This window comes from Ornithorhynchus anatinus, chromosome 5 (assembly GCF_004115215.2).
Source record: "Ornithorhynchus anatinus isolate Pmale09 chromosome 5, mOrnAna1.pri.v4, whole genome shotgun sequence".
Classification (NCBI taxonomy): domain Eukaryota; kingdom Metazoa; phylum Chordata; class Mammalia; order Monotremata; family Ornithorhynchidae; genus Ornithorhynchus; species Ornithorhynchus anatinus.
The window spans coordinates 103,112,656-103,130,593 of NC_041732.1; the positions used below are offsets into that span (position 1 = coordinate 103,112,656).

A 17,938-nucleotide genomic window follows, 5' to 3' on the forward strand; every position below is an offset into this window, starting at 1 on the left:
AAGACTGGGAGCCCCACGTGGGACAACCTGAAAACCTCGTATCTACTCCGGCGCTTAGAACAGTGCTTGGCACATAGTAAGTGCTTAATAGATACCATTATTATTAACCCAAGTCATTCTGACGCCCAGGCCCAGGCTGTAGCCACTGGGCCACCTATTGTCCCTTCCACTTAAACTTTGAGCCCCATGTGGGACAGGGACCGTGCCTGACCTGATTATCTTGTGTTTACCCAGCATTTAGCAGAATACTTGCCACATAGTAAGCGCCTAATAAGTTCCATTATCATTCTAATTACCTTAAGGGCTTTCGATGGTACTCTCCAAAGGGTTTTGGAGTGTTCGATCAATGTCATCGACTATTGATTGACTGAAAAAGACTCCAGGTGGATGGAACTTTTACTATCATCAATATCTCCAGTCCCCCAACCCCCTCCACACCCCCACCCACCGATTTCTCTTGTGAGTTTTTTTCAAGTTAAATAATAATCATACTTGTTAAGCAGCATGACTTAGTGGAAGGAGCACAGGCTTGGGAGTCAAGGGTCGTGGGTTCCGGATCCGCCACTTATCAGCTGTGTGACTTTGGACAGGTCACTTCACTGTACCTCACTTACCTCATCTGTAAATTGGAGATTAGGACACTTCACTTCTCTGTGCCTCAGTTACCTCATCTGTATATCGGAGATTAAGACTGTGTTGTATCTACTCCGGTGCTTAAGATAGTGCTCGGCACCTAGTAAGCACTTAAATAATGTTGGCACTTGTTAAGCGCTTACTATGTGCAAAGCGCTGTTCTAAGCGCTGGGGGGGGGATACAAGGTGATCAGGTTGTCCCACGTGGGGCATTTTACAGATGAAGGAACTGAGGCACAGAGAAGTTAAGTGACTTGCCCAAAGTCACACAGCTGACAAGTGGCGGAGCCGGGATTCGAACCCACCACCATCATAATCATTATTATTAAGTGCTCACTAGGTGCCGAGCACTGTTCAAAACACTGGGGTGAATACAAGTTAATCATGTTGGACACAATCCCCGTCTCACATGGAGAACAGTGCTCAGCACCTAGTAAGCGCTTAAATACCCTTATTATTATTACTCTTAAACCCCATTTTACAAAGGAGGGAACCGAGGCACAGAAGTCAAGTGACTTACCCAAGATCACACAGTAGATGTGTGGCCAAGCCGGGATTAGAACTCAGGTCCTTCTGACTCCCAAGACCATGGTCTAACGCTAGACCATGTGGCTTCTCAGATTTTGGTAGAGGGTTCTCTTGAAAACTGGGGACAGGAGCCTGACTTGCTCACCAGACCCTTCCCCTATCATCCCCTCCTACACACCCAGATGATATTAATAATAAGATAACATTAATGATAATAATAATGGTACTTGCTAAATGCTATTATGTGCCAAGCACTGTTCTAAGCGATGGGGTAGATATAAGGTAATCAGGTTGTCCCACGTGGAGCTTAGAGACGTAATCGCCAATTTACAGATGAGGAAACCGAGGCCCAGAGAAGGGAAGTGACTTGCCCGAGGTCACCCAGCGGACAAGTGGCGGAGCTAGGATTAGAACCCAGGTCCGTCTAACTCCTAGGCCCGGGCTCTACCCACTACGCCACACTGCTTCTGAGTCCTTGGGCTTCAGTAGAATATGACAGCTACACCGGTGGGTGTCATTTCTCTGTGAATTTCGAGACTGGCAAAAGCCCAAGCAAACAGAGTCTGTTAAATCCACAAACCATCTTCAGACTTCCGCAGCCTCCCTGCCGGTCGAGACGTGGCAGGGAAAACAGACGGAAGGGAGGAGCTCAATTAATAATAGTAATAATGATGGCATTTGTTAAGCGCTTACTATGTGCCAAGCACTGTTCTAAGCACTGGGAGAGATACATGATAAGTAGGTTGTCCCACTTGGGGCTCACAGTCTTCATCTGCTTGAGACGCAGCGTGGCTCAGTGGAACGAGCACAGGCTTGGAAGTCAGAGATCACGGGTTCGAATCCCAGCTCTGCCACTTGTCAGCTGTGTGACGGTGGGCAAGTCACTTCACTTTTCTGAGCCTCAGTTCCCTCATCTGTAAAATGGGGATGAAAACAGGGAGCCTCACGTGAGACAACCTGATGACCTTGTATCTACCCCAGCGCTTAGAACAGTGCTCTGCACATAATAAGTGCTTAAATACCAACATTATTATTATTATTCATCCCCATTTTACAGAGGAGGTAACTGAGGCACAGAGAAGTCGAGTGATGTGCCCAAAATCACACAGCTGATCGGTGGTGGAGCCGGGATTAGAATCTCTCCATCCTCCCGGTTAATGGACTCTCCCAGACGCTCAGTATGGTGTTTTGCACACAGGAGGCAGTGTGATCTAGTGGATATCCATCATTTTATTTATCTGTATTGATGTCTGGCTCCCCCTTGTAGATTGTGAGCCCACTGTGGGCAGGGATTGTCACTATTTGTTGCTGAATTGTACTTCCCAAGTGCTTAGTGCTGTGCTCTGCACCCAGTAAGCGCTCAATAAATATGATTGAATGAATGAATGATTTATGGGGCACTTACTACGGGCAGAGCACGGGGCTGTGGGCATTGAACACTGAGATGCAGCGACTAAAGCCCGGGCCTGGGAGTCAGAAGGACCTGGATTCTAATCCCGGCTCCACCACTTGTCTGCTGGGGGACCTCGGGCAAGTCATTCCACTTCTCCGGGCCTCAGTTCCCTCATCTGGAAAATGGGGGTTAAGAACGTGAGTCCCATGTGGGACAGGGATTGTATAAAAACTGACGAGCTTGTATTTACCCCAGCCCTTATTTCAATACCTGGCAAATAGTAAGCACTTGACAAACACCATTATTATTGTTATTATTATTATTATTATATAATGGTCCCTAACTCTGCCCTCATTCCACCCTGTCAGATCCTGCCTGGACTGTCAGCAACTAAAAACCCACCAGGCTGCCAAAACGCTTTGTCTCTACAGCTGGAGGAACTGCCACTGGTAGGTGGAAAAATGGCTGGCAAGTAGAGAAGCAGTGTGGACTATTGGATGGACCTCTGACCTGGGAATAATATTAATAATAATAATTATGGTATCGGTTAAGGGCTGTTCTAAGTGCTGTTCATTCATTCATTCAAATGTATTTATGGAGTGTTTCTAAGCACTGAGGAAGATACAAGTGCCTTTCCACATGGGACTCGCCCATTTACCTCCCATTTTACAGATGAGGGAACTGAGGCCCAGAAGTTGGTCACGCAGCAGACATGTGGCAGGACCAGAATTAGAACTCAGGTCTTTCTGACTCCCAAACGCTTAGTGCAGTGCTCTGCACACGGTAAGCGCTCAATAAATATGATTGATTGACATGGATTGTGTCCACGCTTACTAAAGTGCCTGGAACAGAGTAAGTGCTTAACAAATACCATCATTACAAGATTACTGTTCACATCGGCTGTGTTTCCCAAGCACCATTTCAACAGACCAGAAATGGGAACTGTGGCGGTGAGGGAGGAAGAGGGAGGAGGAGGAAGAGGGAGGAGGGGGAAGGGCACCCCTGCACCCCCAAAATAACCCCAGATAACCTACCTCCACATAACTGTGTCCGGCCTAATAAGAATAATAATAATATCGTATTTGTTAAGCGCTTACTATGTGCCAAGCACTGTTCTAAGCGCTGGGGTAGATACAAGGTAACCAGGTTGACCCACATGGGGCTCACAGTCTTCATCCCCATTTTACAGATGAGGTCACTGAGGCACAGAGGAGTAAGTCACACAGCTGATAAGTGGCGGAGCCGGGATTAGAACTCACGACCTCTGACTCCCAAGACCGTGCTCTTCCCACAAAGCTTGGGACTGTGTCTAATATTGTACTGGACTCTCCCAACGCTTAGTCCAGTGCTCAGCACACGGTAAGCACTCGATCAACACGATCGAATGAACTGAATGAACAAACCTGATGGATACCGTATCTATTGTAGTGGTTAGTATAGTGCTTGGCACATACTAAGCGCTTCACGCAGCGTAGCTCAGTGGAAAGAGCCCGGGTTTAGGAGTCAGAGGACATGGGTTCGAATCCCACCTCTGCCATTCGTCAGCTGTGTGACCGTGGGCAAGTCACTTCACTTCTCTGTGCCTCAGTTCCCTCATCTGTAAAATGGGGATTAAGACTGTGAGCCTCACGTGGGACAACCTGATGACCCTGCATCTACCCCAGCGCTTAGAACAGTGCTCTGCACATAGTAACAAATAACATTATTATTATTATTCACTAATTCCATTTAAAAAATAAAAAGCAGGAAGAGGGAAAGAGCGCTGATGACTTATCTGCCTGGGCTGCTGGGGAAGGTCCCTCCCACCCGGAATGCCAGCAGAGCCTCGGGCCAAACCGTGCCCACGAGATGATGCCCGGGTGTTGGTGCCAGGGCTGAGGGCTGGTGCAGTGCCACCTGCTCTTTTGTCCCGGCCCGGCCTGTTCCCGCTGGGCACGGAGCGTATCGAGCCCGGAGGTGGACAGAGGACAGCACGTGCGCTCTTCGCCCACGTCAACCGTGTCCAGGCAGTGCCAGGGCTAGAACCCAGGCGTCCTGACTCCCGGAGCCGGGCTCTTTCCCCCAGACCTGAGGTGGGCAGTGCCAGGACTAGAACCCAGGCGTCCTGACTCCCGGAGCCGGGCTCTTCCCCTCATACTCGTAGAAGGCAGAGCTGGGACCGGAACCCAGGCGTCCTGACGCCAGAACCAAGCACTCTCCCTGTGACCTGCGGCAGGTAGAGCCAGAACTGGAATAATAAATAATGACGGTACTTGTTAAGCGCTTACTATGTGCCAAGCACTGTTCTAAGCGCGGGGGTGGATACGAGGTCATCAGGTTGTCCCCTGTGGGGCTCACAGCCTTCATCCCCACTTTACAAAGGAGGTAAATGAGGCCCAGAGAATAATAATGTTGGTATTTGTTAAGCGCTTACTATGTGCAGAGCACTGTTCTAAGCGCTGGGGTAGACACAGGGGAATCAGGTTGTCCCACGTGAGGCTCACAGTTAATCCCCATTTTACAGATGAGGTAACCGAGGCACAGAAGTTAAGTGACTTGCCCACACCCACGGCCTCCGAATCCCAAGCCCGTGCCCCGACCCAGGCGTCCTGACCCCCGAGACCCGGGCTCTTTTCTCCAGACCTGACAGAGGGCTCCTGTCTTTGAAACAGGAAGGAAATGAGCCGAACCGATGCTCGGGGCCTGAGCGGGAGAAAAGGGCTGGAGCCAGGCTGGCTCAGTCGTTGGGAAGGGACGGTCTCTATTTGCTGCGAGCGCTTAGTCCAGTGCTCTGCACACAGTAAGTGCTCAATAAATACAATTGAATGAAGGAAGGTCGGGGAAAATGAGATGCAGCTACCAAAAACTTCCTCCCCAGTCAATCGGCCCATACATTTGGCTCCCCTAATGCCAACCTCCTCCCTGGGCCTCCATCTCCCGTCTCACCGGGGACCCCCGGTCCACATCCCGCCTCCGGCCCGGAAGGCCCTCCCTCCTCAAATCCCCCAGACGATGACTCTCCCCCTCCTTCAAAGCCTTACTGAAGGCCCATCTCCTCCAGGAGGCCTTCCCTGACTGAGCCCCACTTTTCCTCATCTCCCACTCCTTTCCCTGACTCGCTCCCTTTCTTCCTCCCTCCTCCCAGTCCCACACCACTCACGTCCATCTCTCAATTTATTTATTTCTATTCACGCCCGTCTCCCCCTCTCGACTGTCGGCTCCTTGTGGGCAGGGAATGCATCTACTGACTGTTGTATTGTCCTCTTCCAAGCGGTTGATACAGTGCTCTGCACACAGTAAGCACCCAATAGACTGATTGAATTAATCAGGGGCATTTATTGAGTGCTGCTTCTCCAGGAAAGAACTGCCGGGGAGGGTGGCTAGAGCATTATTTGAGCACCCACTGTGAGCAGAGCACTTTACTGAGCTCATGGAGGAGTACAATAAAGTATTCACGTGGCTCAGTGGAAAGAGCATGGGCTTGGGAGTCAGAGGTCATGGGTTCGAATCCCAGCTCCGCCACTTGGCAGCTGTGTGACTGGGGGCAAGTCACTTCACTTCTCTGTGCCTCAGTTACCTCATCCGTAAAATGGGGATGAAGACTGTGAGCCTCACGTTGGACAACCTGATTTCTCTGTATATAACCCAGCGCTTAGAACAGTGCTCTGCCCATAGTAAACGCTTAACAAATACCAAGATTATTATTATTCACGATCCCTGCCCTAGAGGAGCTCACAGCGTACTGTATGCAGAGCACTATACTGAGCTCATGGGATTGTATAACAGAGTAAGTATTCGCAATCCCCGCCATCAAGGAACTTACAGTCTTTTGTTTGTAGAGCACTGTACTGAGCACTTGGGAGAATACAATAGAATTAGAAGCTACCATCTCTGTCCTCAAGGAGTTTACAGTCTCCTGTGCTCACAGCATTGTGCTGAGCACTTGGGAGAGCATAATAGAGTTAGTAGGTAGTCATTCATTCAAGCACTAATTTATTGAGCTCTTATTGTGTGCAGAGCACTTATACTAAGCACTTGGGAAGTACAACTCAGCAACAGATAGAGACAATCCCTTTCCACAACAGGCTCACATTCCTTGCCCTCGGGCACTTTTCAGTCTGCTGTGTGCAGAGCACTGTTCTGAGCACTTGGGAGAGCACCAGAGAAGGAGTTGACAGTCTGGGGAGGATGTACTTCAGTACATTTCCATGATTTCTTTTGCCTGTCTCCTCCTCTAGACTGTAAGCTCCTGGACGTGCCTACCAACTCTGTTGTATTGTAGCCTCCCAACCGCTCAGTACAGTGCTCTGCCCATGCTAGACTTTAAACTCTCTGAAAGGCAGGGATCATGTCTACTATAATGTTGGTATTTGTTAAGTGCTTATTATGTGCAGAATACTCTTCTAAGCACTGGGGTAGATTCAGGGTCATCAGGTTGTCCCACGTGAGGCTCACGGTCTTCATCCCCATTTTACAGATGAGGGAACTGAGGCACGGAGAAGTGAAGTGACTTGCCCACAGTCACCCAGCTGACAAGTGGCAGAGCCGGGATTCGAACTCTGACCTCTGACTCCCAAGCCCGTGCTCGTTCCACTGAGCACGCTGCTTCTCCAAAAATTACTAAAAATTGTAATATTTGTTAACGGCTTACTATGTGCCAGGCACTGTACTAAGCGCTGGGGTGAATGCAAGCAAATCGGGTTGGGCACCATCCCTGTTCTGCATGGGGCTCACAGTCTCGATCCCCATTTTCCAGATGAGGTAACTGAGGCCCAGAGAAGTGAAGTGACTTGCCCAAGACCACACAGCAGACAAGTGGCCGTGCTGAGACTCGAACCCATGTCCTCCTGACTCCCAGGCCCAGGATCTAGCCTTGCCATGGTTCTTCCCATAACTGAGGTGTGGCATGGCTTAGTGGAAAGAGCCCAGGCTTGGAAGTCAGAGGTTGTGGGTTCTAATCCCATCTCTGCCACTTGTCAGCTGTGTGACTTTGGGCGAGTCACTCCAATTCTCTGGGCCTCCGTTTCCTCATCTGTAAAATGGGGATGAAGACTGTGAGCCCCACGTGGGACAATCTCTCTGATCGCCCTTCCTCCTCTCTCGCCCCGCTCCAGTCTATTCTTCACTCGGCTGCCCGGCTCCTCTTCCCGCAGAAACGCTCTGGGCCTGTCACTCCCCTTCTTAAACACCTCCAGTGGTTGCCTATCGACCTCCGCTCCAAACAAAAACTCCTCACTCTAGGCTTCGAGGCTCTCCGTCACCTTGCCCCTTCCTACCTCTCTTCCCTTCTCTCTTTCTACCGCCCACCCCGCACGCTCCGCTCCTCCGCCAACCACCTCTTCACCGTCCCTCGGTCTCGTCCTCCCGCGGTCCCGGAACGCCCTCCCTCCTCACCTCCACCAAACTCATTCTCTTCCCCTCTTCGAAACCCTACTTCAAACTCACCTCCTCCGAGAGGCCTTCCCAGACTGAGCTCCCCTTCTCCCTCTACTCCCTCTACCACCCCCCTTCACCTCTCCGCAGGTTAACCCTCTTCTCCCCCCATCTCCCTCCGCTCCTCCCCCTCTCCCTTCCCATCCCCTCGGCACCGTACTCGTCCGCTCGACTGTATATATTTTCATCACCCTATTTATTCTGTTCGTGAAACGTACATCGCCTCGATTCTATTTAGTCGCCATCGTCTTTACGAGACGTTCTTCCCCTCGACTCTATCTATCGCCGTCGTTCTCGTCCGTCCGTCTCCCCCGATCGGACCGTGAGCCCGTCCGACGGCGGGGACCGTCTCTATCTGTTGCCGACTCGTTCATTCCGAGCGCTTAGTCCGGTGCTCTGCACGTAGTAAGCACTCGATAAATACTATTGAATGAATGAATGAATGACAATCCGATGACCTTGTATCTCCCCCAGCGCTTAGAATAGTGCTTGGCACATAGTAAGCGCTTAAATACCATCATTATCATTATTATTATTATTATTATTAACAAACTACTGTACTAACCCTGTCTCTCAAGGGCTGGGAACAGTGCTCTGCACACAGAAGATTATAAGCACTTTTAAGAGAGAACAACGTAACAGACAAAGTAGACTGTGAGTCCCGTTGATGGGTAGGGCTTGTCTCCATCTGTTGCCGAATTGTACTTTAAGTGCTTAGTAGTGCTCTGCACACAGTAAGCACTCAGTAAATACAACTGAATGAAATATAGTATCCCTTGACTCTTTCGATTGCTTCGAATTTTAACCATTTTCCTCGTTATTTTTACCACAGTCTTTCCATTCTGGTGTCTGCTTCCAGGTCCCTCCTAGCTAATCATAATAATGTCGTTATTTGTTAAGCGCTTACTGTGTGCAGAGCACTGTTCTAAGCACAGGGGTGGATGCAGGGTAATCAGGTTGTCCCACGTGAGGCTCACCGTCTTAATCCCCATTTTACAGATGAGGTCGCTGAGGCACAGAGAAGTGACTTGCCCTCGGTCACACAGCTGACTGGCGGGTGAGCACCGTGAGGGCCCCGCGAGCACTCTTCCACCATTTGCCAATCCTTGGGGCAATGTGAGTAACAGGGAAAAGTGCTAAATCTGCCACCCAAAGCAACAACTGGGACTAATTTGAGGTTGAGTTGGGTCCAACTGCAAATCACTCTGTTCCTACAGGTCAGATTCTCGTAAAACCTGGAAGGATTCAAGCCCTCGCTCAACGATCTCCTTCCCACCTCACCGATCTCCCCCTACAGCGTACGCTCCGCTCCTTCAGCGCCAACCTCCTCACAACTGTACCTCCATCTTGGTCTCTTCTATCTCGCTGCCAACGTTTTGTCCACAGTCTCCCTCTGAACGTGGTGCGATGGCTAGAGCCCGGGCCTGGGAGTCGCAAGGTCACGGGTTCTAATTCCGGCTCCGCCACTTGCCCGCTGCGTGACCTTGGCCAAGTCACTTCACTGGACCTCAGTTCCCTCATCTGGCAAATGGGGATTGAGAACGTGATCCCCGTGCGGGACAGGGGCCTGCGTCCCACCCGATTTGCTTGTATCCACCCCAGTGCTTAGCAGCATGACGTAGTGGGTAGAGCCCGGGCCTGGGAGTCAGAAGGTCATGGGTTCTAATCTCAGCTCCGCCTCTCGTCTGCGGTGTGACCTTGGGCAAGTCACTTCACTTCTCTGGATCTCAGTTACCTCATCTGTAAAATGGGGATTGAGGGTGTGAGCCCCATGTGGGACAGGGACTGTGACCAACCTGATTAGCTTGTATCATCCACCCCGGTGTTTAGGACACTGCTTGGCAAATACTAAGCGCTTAAGAATTACCATTATTATTATAGTGCCTGGCACATAGTAAGAACTTAAATACCACAAAACAAAAGAATTCCCTTCCCCTTCGTATCAGATAGACTACCACCCTCTCCCATCTTCAAAGCCCTCCTAAAATCCCATCTCCTCCAAGAGGCCTGCCCTGACTACTACTTTCTCCTCTCAGCCCTCCCCTCTATGCTTGGCTGTGGACCCCTTAAGCACTTTGATCCTCCCCCAGCACTTAGATGCATATCAGCGGGGCTAGGTGGAAAGAGTCGGGGCTTGGGAGTCCGAGGTCATGGGTTCGAATCCCAGCTCTGCCACCTGTCAGCTGTGTGACGGTGGGCAAGTCACTTCACTTCTCTGGGCCTCAGTTCCCTCATCTGTAAAATGGGGATTAACTGTGAGCCTCACGTGGGACAACCCGATGACCCTGTATCTACCCCAGCGCTTAGAACAGTGCTCTGCACCTAGTAAGCGCTTAACAAATACCAACATTATTATATCCTCACAATAATAATAATAATAATAATAGTGGCATTTAAGTACTTTCTATGTGCCAAGCACTATAGGAAGCGCTGCAGTGGCTACAAGCAAATCGGGTTGGACAGTCCCTGTCCCATACGGGGCTCACAGCCTCCACCCCCATTTTACAGATGAGGAAACTGAGGCCAGAGAAGTGAAGTGACTTATTCAAGGCCACAGAGCAGACAAGCAGTGGAGCCGGAATTAGAACCCAAGACCTTCTGACTCCCAAGCCCAGGCTCTTTCCACTACGCCACGCTGCACGCCTACCTGGAATTTCTATTAATACCCGTCTCCCTCTCTAGACTGTCAGCTCCTTTTGAGCAGCGGTCACCTCCACCAACCCTGTCTCCCAAGTGCTTAGTCCAGTGCTCTGCACATGGTAAGTGTTCAATAAATGCCAGCGATTAACTTTCGGGTTTCTCCGGAGCTCTGAGCCCGGCTCGGCACCCGAAACGGGCTACGGCCCCGGCCTTGCCCGGGGTCAGGGCAGGGGACCACCCTCCCCCAGCGGGCCGGGGGCAACTTGGGTAACTCTTCCCTCCTTCCCCGCTGCCCCCCGGCTCACTTTCCCCAACTTCAACCCGGGGGGCGCCTCCCCCATCCCCGAGCCCCCAAACCCAATGCTGGGTGACCTTGGGCAGGTCATTTCACGTCTCGGGGGCCTCATTTTCCTCATCTGCAAAATGGGGGCTGGGACTCTAAGCCCCATGTGGGATGGAATAGTGTCCAGCCTGGTCGCCTTGATTTACCCTTCATTCATCTCCTCTCCCTTCCCCACGGTACATATGTCTATATAATATAAATAGATACAATTAATGTCCATCTTCCCCTCTAGACTGTGAGCTCACTGAGGGCAGAGAATGTGCTTGATGTTATATTGTACTCACCCAAGCGCTTAGTACAGTACTTTGCACATGGTAAGAGCTCAATAAATGCAATTATTAATAATAGTAATGATAATTTGCTCCAGAGCTATCTAGTAGAGAAGCAGCGTGGCTCAGTGGAAAGAGCCCGGGCTTGGGAGTCAGAAGTCATGGGTTCAGATCCCAGCTCTGCCACTTGTCAGCTGGGTGACTGTGGCCAAGTCACTTCACTTCTCTGTGCCTCAGTTCCCTCACCTGTCCAATGGGGATGAAGACTGTGAGCCTCACGGTGGGACAACCTGATCTCTGTATCTACCCCAGCGCTTACAACAGTGCTCTGCACATAGTAAGCGCTTAATAATACCACATTACTATTATTCTCTGTGCCTCAGTTACTTCATCTGTAAAATGGAGATGAAGATTGTGAGCCCCACGTGGGACAACCCTATGAGCCTTTCATTCATTCATTCATATTTATTGAGCGTTTACTGTGTGCAGAGCACTGTACTAAGCGGTTAGAATATACAATTGGGCAACAGATAGAGACAATCCCTTCACGGTCTAGAAGGGGGGAGCCAGACAGCAAAACAAAATAAGTAGTCAGGTATCAATACCATCAAGATAAATAGAATCATAGATATCTCCCCCGACGCTTAGAACAGTGCTCGACATGTAGTAAGCGCTTAAATACCATCATTATTATTATTATTACTACAGGGCAGGGCAGGACCCAGGCGCCCCCCCCCCCACCTCTCCGCCTCCAGACGGAGGCTGGAGAACGTGCTTGAGGGGACCAACGCTCAGCGTTTAGAACAGTGCTTGGCACATAGTAAGCGCTTAATAAATGCCATCGTCGTCATCATCACCACCCCTCCAGAGATGGAGAGAGAGGGGTAGTGGGGGCGTGGAAGAGGGGAGGAGTGTGGCAGGGGGAAATCCCCAACTCCTGCAGACGTGGCTCTGGTCACGGAGTTTCCCCTCCACCGACCGCCAGCCATCAAGCAGTCCAACGGGGCTATTTATTGAGCGCTTACTACGCACTGGACCAAGCGCCTGGATGTCATCGATCACCCCCCTTAATAATAATAAAAGTGGTATTTGTTAAGCGCTTACTGGGTGCCAGGCACTGTACTAAGCGCTGGGGAGGCTACAAGCAGACCAGGTTGGACCCGGTCCCTGTCCCACGTGGGGTTCACAGTCTCCATCCCCATTTTACAGAGGAAGGACCGGAGGTCCAGGGTCACGGGTTCTAATTTCGGCTCCGCCTCAGGTCTGCTGTGGGGCTTTGGGCGAGTCACTTCACTTCTCCGGACCTCAGTTCCCTCCTCTGTAAAATGGGGATGGAGACTGTGAGCCCCACAGGGGGCAATGTGATCATCGCGTACCTAGCCCAGCGCTTAGAACAGTGCTCGGGACAGAGTAAGCGCTTAAATACCATCATCATTATTATTCTGTGGGCCTCAGTGACCTCATCTGTCAAATGGGGATGGAGACGGGGAGCCCCACGCGGGACAGGGACTGGATCCCACCCGATCGACTCGGATCCACCCCGGCGCTTAGTGAGAAGCGGCGTGGCTCAGTGACAAGAGCCCGGGCTTGGGAGTCAGAGGTCATGGGTTCGAATCCCGGCTCTGCCCCTTGTCAGCTGTGCGACTGTGGGCAAGTCACTTCACTGGGCCTCAGTGACCTCATCTGGAAAATGGGGATTAACCGTGAGCCTCACGTGGGACCACCCGATGACCCTGTATTCCCCCCCAAGCGCTTAGAACAGTGCTCTGCACATAGTAAGCGCTTAACAAATACCAACATTATTATTATTATTATTATTATTAATCCTGCCTTTGCCACCGCTCACCTGGGTGACCGTGGACCAGTCACTTTATTCAATATTGGGCGCTTACTATGTGCAGAGCACTGGACTAAGCGCTTGGAACGGACAAATCGGCAACAGATACTTACTTCACTTCTCTGGGCCTCAGTTCCCTCCTCTGGAAAACGGGGATGAAGACCTCGCGCCCCACGTGGGACCACCTGATGACCTCGTATCTCTCCCAGCGCTTAGGACAGTGCTTGGCCCACAATAAGCGCTCAACAGATCTCATCCTTATAAGATGATCTGGTATCTACCCCAGCGCTCAGAGCAGTGCTGGGCCCAGAGGAGGCGCTTAACCCCACAGTTAATGGGGATTAACTGGGAGCCTCACGTGGGACAACCTGTCTCTCCCCCAGCGCTTAGCACAGTGCTCTGCACCTGGAAAGCGCTTCACAAATACCAACATTATTATTATTATCCAAAATACCATCCTCATCACATAATAGGCGCTTCAGCAGTAGCAGGATTCTTCTTCTTCTGAGGGCCTGGAGGGGAAGGGGACTCGGGGGAGCGTGCTGAGCGCCCCTCCGGCGGGCCGGTCCCGGGCTCCCCGCCCCCCAGCCCCCTCTCCTTCCCCACCTCCCCCCCTCCCCCCGCCGGCACCTTCTGCACTTGGTCGTGGTTGAGCTCGGTGAAGAAGTAGGCGAGCAGATGGGAGGCGATCATGTTCCCGCTGTCCCGGTGGGCTTCGGGGACCACTGAGCACTGGGTCCTGAGCACGGAGTCCTGAGCACTGACCACTGGGTCCTGACCACTGAGCACTGAGTCCTGAGCACTGAGCACAGAGTACTGGGCCCTAAGCACTGACCACTGAGCCCTAAGCACTGAGCACTAGGCCCTAAGCACTGAGCCCTGAGCACTGACCACTGAGCCCTAAGCACTGAGCACTGGGCCCTAAGCACTGAGCACTAGGCCCTAAGCACTGAGCCCTGACCACTGACCCCTAAGCACTGAGCACAGAGTACTGGACCCTAAGCACTGAGTACTGAGCCCTGAGCAATGAGCACTGGGCCTTGAGCACTGGACCCTAAGCACTGATTACTGAGCACTGAGTCCTGAGCACTGGTCCCTAAACACTGGTTACTGAGCACTGCGTCCTGAGCACTGGACCCTAAGCACTGATTACTGAGCCCTGCGCACTGGACCCTAAGCACTGATTACTGAGCACTGGACCCTGAGCACTGAGCAGTGAGCACAGGCACGCGCGAGGCAGGAGCCCAAAGCCGCCCGTCAGGCCTCGACCACGCGTTGGGTCCTGCCTTCAAACCCCCCTCTTCTTCCTCCCCGGCCGAAATCGGCTTAGTCCAGTCGGGCCGCTGCTTGGGACAGTGCTCCGGGCGCTTAATACAGTCCTCCGGGAGCTCAGGACAGTGCTCCGAGACCCTAGTACGGTCCTCAGGACGTTTATTACGGTGCTCCGAGCGCTTAGGACAGTGCTCCCGGACCCTATTGCACCGCTCCGGTGCTCGGGGCGCTCGGGACGGTCCTCGGGGAGCCCAGTATAGTCCTCCGAGCCCTCAGTACTTCTCCGGGCGCTCAGTACGGTCCACCTGGGGGCTTGATACAGTGCTCCGGACGTTTATGACGGTGCTCCGGGCGCTTAGGACAGTCCTCGGGGAGCCTAGTGCAGCCCTCGGAGCTCTCCGTAGTCCCGGGGGCGCTCAGTGCGGTCCCCCGGGGAGCTTAATAAACTCCTCCGGGCGCTTAGGACAGTGCTCCAGGAGCCTAGAAAAGTCCTCCGGGCCCTTCGTAGTCCTCCGGGGGCTCAGTGCGGTCCACGGGGCGCCTAATACAGTCCTCCGGCACGGCGGTCCGGGCGCTCAGTCCAGTCCTGCGGGCTGCCGCCGGCAGGCGCTCAGTAAGTGGTGCCGGACGAAGAGGCGAAGATCCAGGGCGGCAGACAGAAAGCGGGACGAAAGAAGGCGGCGGGAAAAAGTCAAGCCCGAGGGGGCGAGGAAGCCGGGCGGCGGGGCTGGATGCAGCGCGGCTGGATGCAGTGGCGCTGGAGCCGCCGCGCAACAATGTGGCCCATTGAGAAGCGGGGAGGCCCCGCCCACCGCGCGCGTCAGCCCCGAGCGCGCCTCCCATTGGCTGCCGCCGGAGGGGGCGTGTCCCCCGAGCCGGCCGGCTTCTCCCGGATCGGCCAATCAGCGGCCGCCGTCCGCGCGCGCGGGCCCCGCCCATCTCCGGGCCCCGCCCACTTTCTCTCTCCCCCCCTCCTCGGCGTCACGTGACTCGCCCCCCGCGGGAGGCGGGGTCGGAGCACGTGCTCCAGCGCCGCCGGGGGGCGCCCCGTCCGTCGTGTTTATTGCGCGCTTACTACTACTAATAATAATAATGCTGGTATCTGTTAAGCGCTTACTATGTGCCGAACACTGTTCTAAGCGCTGGGGTAGACACAAGGGAATCAGGTTGTCCCACGTGGGGCTCACAGTCTTCATCCCCATTTTACAGATGAGGGAACTGAGGCACCGAGAAGTTAAGTGACTTGCCCAAAGTCACACAGCTGACAAATGGCCGAGCCGGGATTTGAACCCATGACCTCTGACTCCAAAGCCCGGGCTCTTTCCACTGAGCCACGCTGCTTACTATGTGCTGAGCGCTCGGCTGAACGCTTGGAAGCTGCAACTGGGCAACGGAGAAAGACCATCTCCGTCCAACGACGGGCAAGCGCTTAGTCCAGTGCTCTGCACATAGTAAGCGCTCAATAAAAACTATTGAATGAATGAATGAATGAGTGAGTGAGGGAATGAATGAATGAATGAATGAATGAATGAATGAATGAATGAATGAATGAATGAATAGACGGGGAGAGGGACAGCAAAGCAAAACAGGACTAAAGAAGAACAAGTAGCCAGGCGTCAATAGCGTCAAGATAAATAATAATAATAATGTTTGTATTTGTTAAGGGCTTACTATAATGTTGGTGTTGGTTAAGCGCTTACTATGTGCAGAGCACTGTTCTAAGCGATGGGGTAGATACAGGGGAATGAGGTTGTCCCACGGGAGGCTCACAGTCTTCATTCCCATTTCACAGATGAGGGAACTGAGGCACAGAGAAGTGAAGTGGCGTGCTGCCCACTGTCACACAGCTGACAAACGGCAGAGTGGGATTTGAACCCATGACCTCAGACTCTCAAGCCCGGGTTCTTCCCATTGAGCTACGCTGCTTACCATGTGCAGAGCACTGTTCTAAGTGCTGGGGGAGATACGGGGTCATCAGGTTGTCCCACGTGAGGCTCACAGTCTTCATCCCCGTTTGACAGATGAGGGAACTGAGGCCCAGAGAAGTGAAGCGACTTGCCCACAGTCACACAGCTGACAAGTGGCAGGGTCGGGATTCGAACCCATGACCTCCGACTCCCAAGCCCGGGCTCTTTCCTCTCAGCCACGCTGATTTCTAGATAAATAGATTCTCTAGATAAATAGAATCATAGATAGATATATAACAAAATAGAGTAATAAATAATATATGGAAATATGCACAGTGCTGAGGAGAGGGGAAGGGGGAAGAACAGATGGTGGGAGAGGGGGCAATGAGGAGGGGTTGAGAGGCAGAGGGAAAGGGAAGGCTCAGTCTGGGAAGGCCTCCTGGAGGAGGTGATCATTCATTCAATCGTATTTATCAAGCGCTCACTGGGTGCAGAGCACTGAGCACGAAAAATACAAGACAGTCCCAGAGAGCGTCAATCCCTGCCCGCAACAAGCTCACCGTCTAAGAATAATTAATAATGTGGTGTATCTTAAGGGCTTACTATACGCCAGGCACCCTACCGAGCGCTGGGGTGGATAGAAGCAAATCGGGTTGGACACAGTCCCACGTGGGGCTCACGGTCTCAATCCCCAGTTTGCGGATGAGGAAACTGAGGCACAGAGAAGTGAAATGACTTGCCTGAGGTCACGCAGCAGACAAGTGGCAGAGTCAGAATTGGAACCCATGGACGCCCAGGCCCACGCTCTTCCCTCTACACTAGGATGCTTCCCTAGTCTGGAGGGGGAGAGACATGATACAAATAAACAGACATCAATATAAATAAATAAAATGACATATATATATATATATATATATCACTCTAGGCTTCAAGGCTCTACGTCACCTCGCCCCTTCCTACCTCTCCTCCCTTCTCTCTTTCTACCGCCCACCCCGCACGCTCCGCTCCTCCGCCGCCCACCTCCTCGCCGTCCCTCGGTCTCGCCCGTCCCGCCGTCGACCCCCGGGCCGCGTCCTCCCGCGGTCCCGGAACGCCCTCCCTCCTCACCTCCGCCAAACTGATTCTCTTCCCCTCTTCGAAACCCTACTTAAAACTCACCTCCTCCGAGAGGCCTTCCCAGACTGAGCTCCCCTTCTCTCTCTACTCCCTCCACTGCCCCCCCTTCACCTCTCCGCAGCTTAACCCTCTTTTCCCCCCATCTCCCTCCACTCCTCCCCCTCTCCCTTCCCATCCCCTCGGCACCGTACTCGTCCGCTCGACCGTATATATTTTCATCACCCTATTTATTCTGTTAATGAAATGTACATCGCCTCGATTCTATTTAGTCGCCATCGTTCTTACGAGACGTCCTTCCCCTCGACTCTATCTATCGCCGTCGTTCTCGTCCGTCCGTCTCCCCCGATCGGACCGTGAGCCCGTCCGACGGCGGGGACCGTCTCTATCTGTTGCCGACTCGTTCATTCCGAGCGCTTAGTACAGTGCTCTGCACATAGTAAGCGCTCAATAAATACTATTGAATGAATGAATGAACTTGCACCCTTGAGTCATCCTCTCCCAGCCCCAGAGCACTTATGTCTGTAGCTCTCATTTCTTTATTTCTATTCATGTGTGTCCACGTTGTGGACGTAACTACAAACTCTGTTG

General features: G+C 52.5%; 1 protein-coding gene across 1 annotated transcript in view; it reads right to left on the reverse strand.

Moving 5' to 3' along the window:
* HK2 (hexokinase 2) overlaps positions 1-15,090 on the reverse strand; it is a 78,423-nt gene extending 63,333 nt beyond the window's left edge. Inside the window, 1 exon segment of the mRNA XM_029065992.2 lies at positions 13,686-15,090. Within this exon segment, the coding sequence (XP_028921825.1) occupies positions 13,686-13,748 (63 nt within the window). The 5' untranslated portion in view covers positions 13,749-15,090.
* Positions 15,091-17,938: the final 2,848 nt, after the last annotated feature.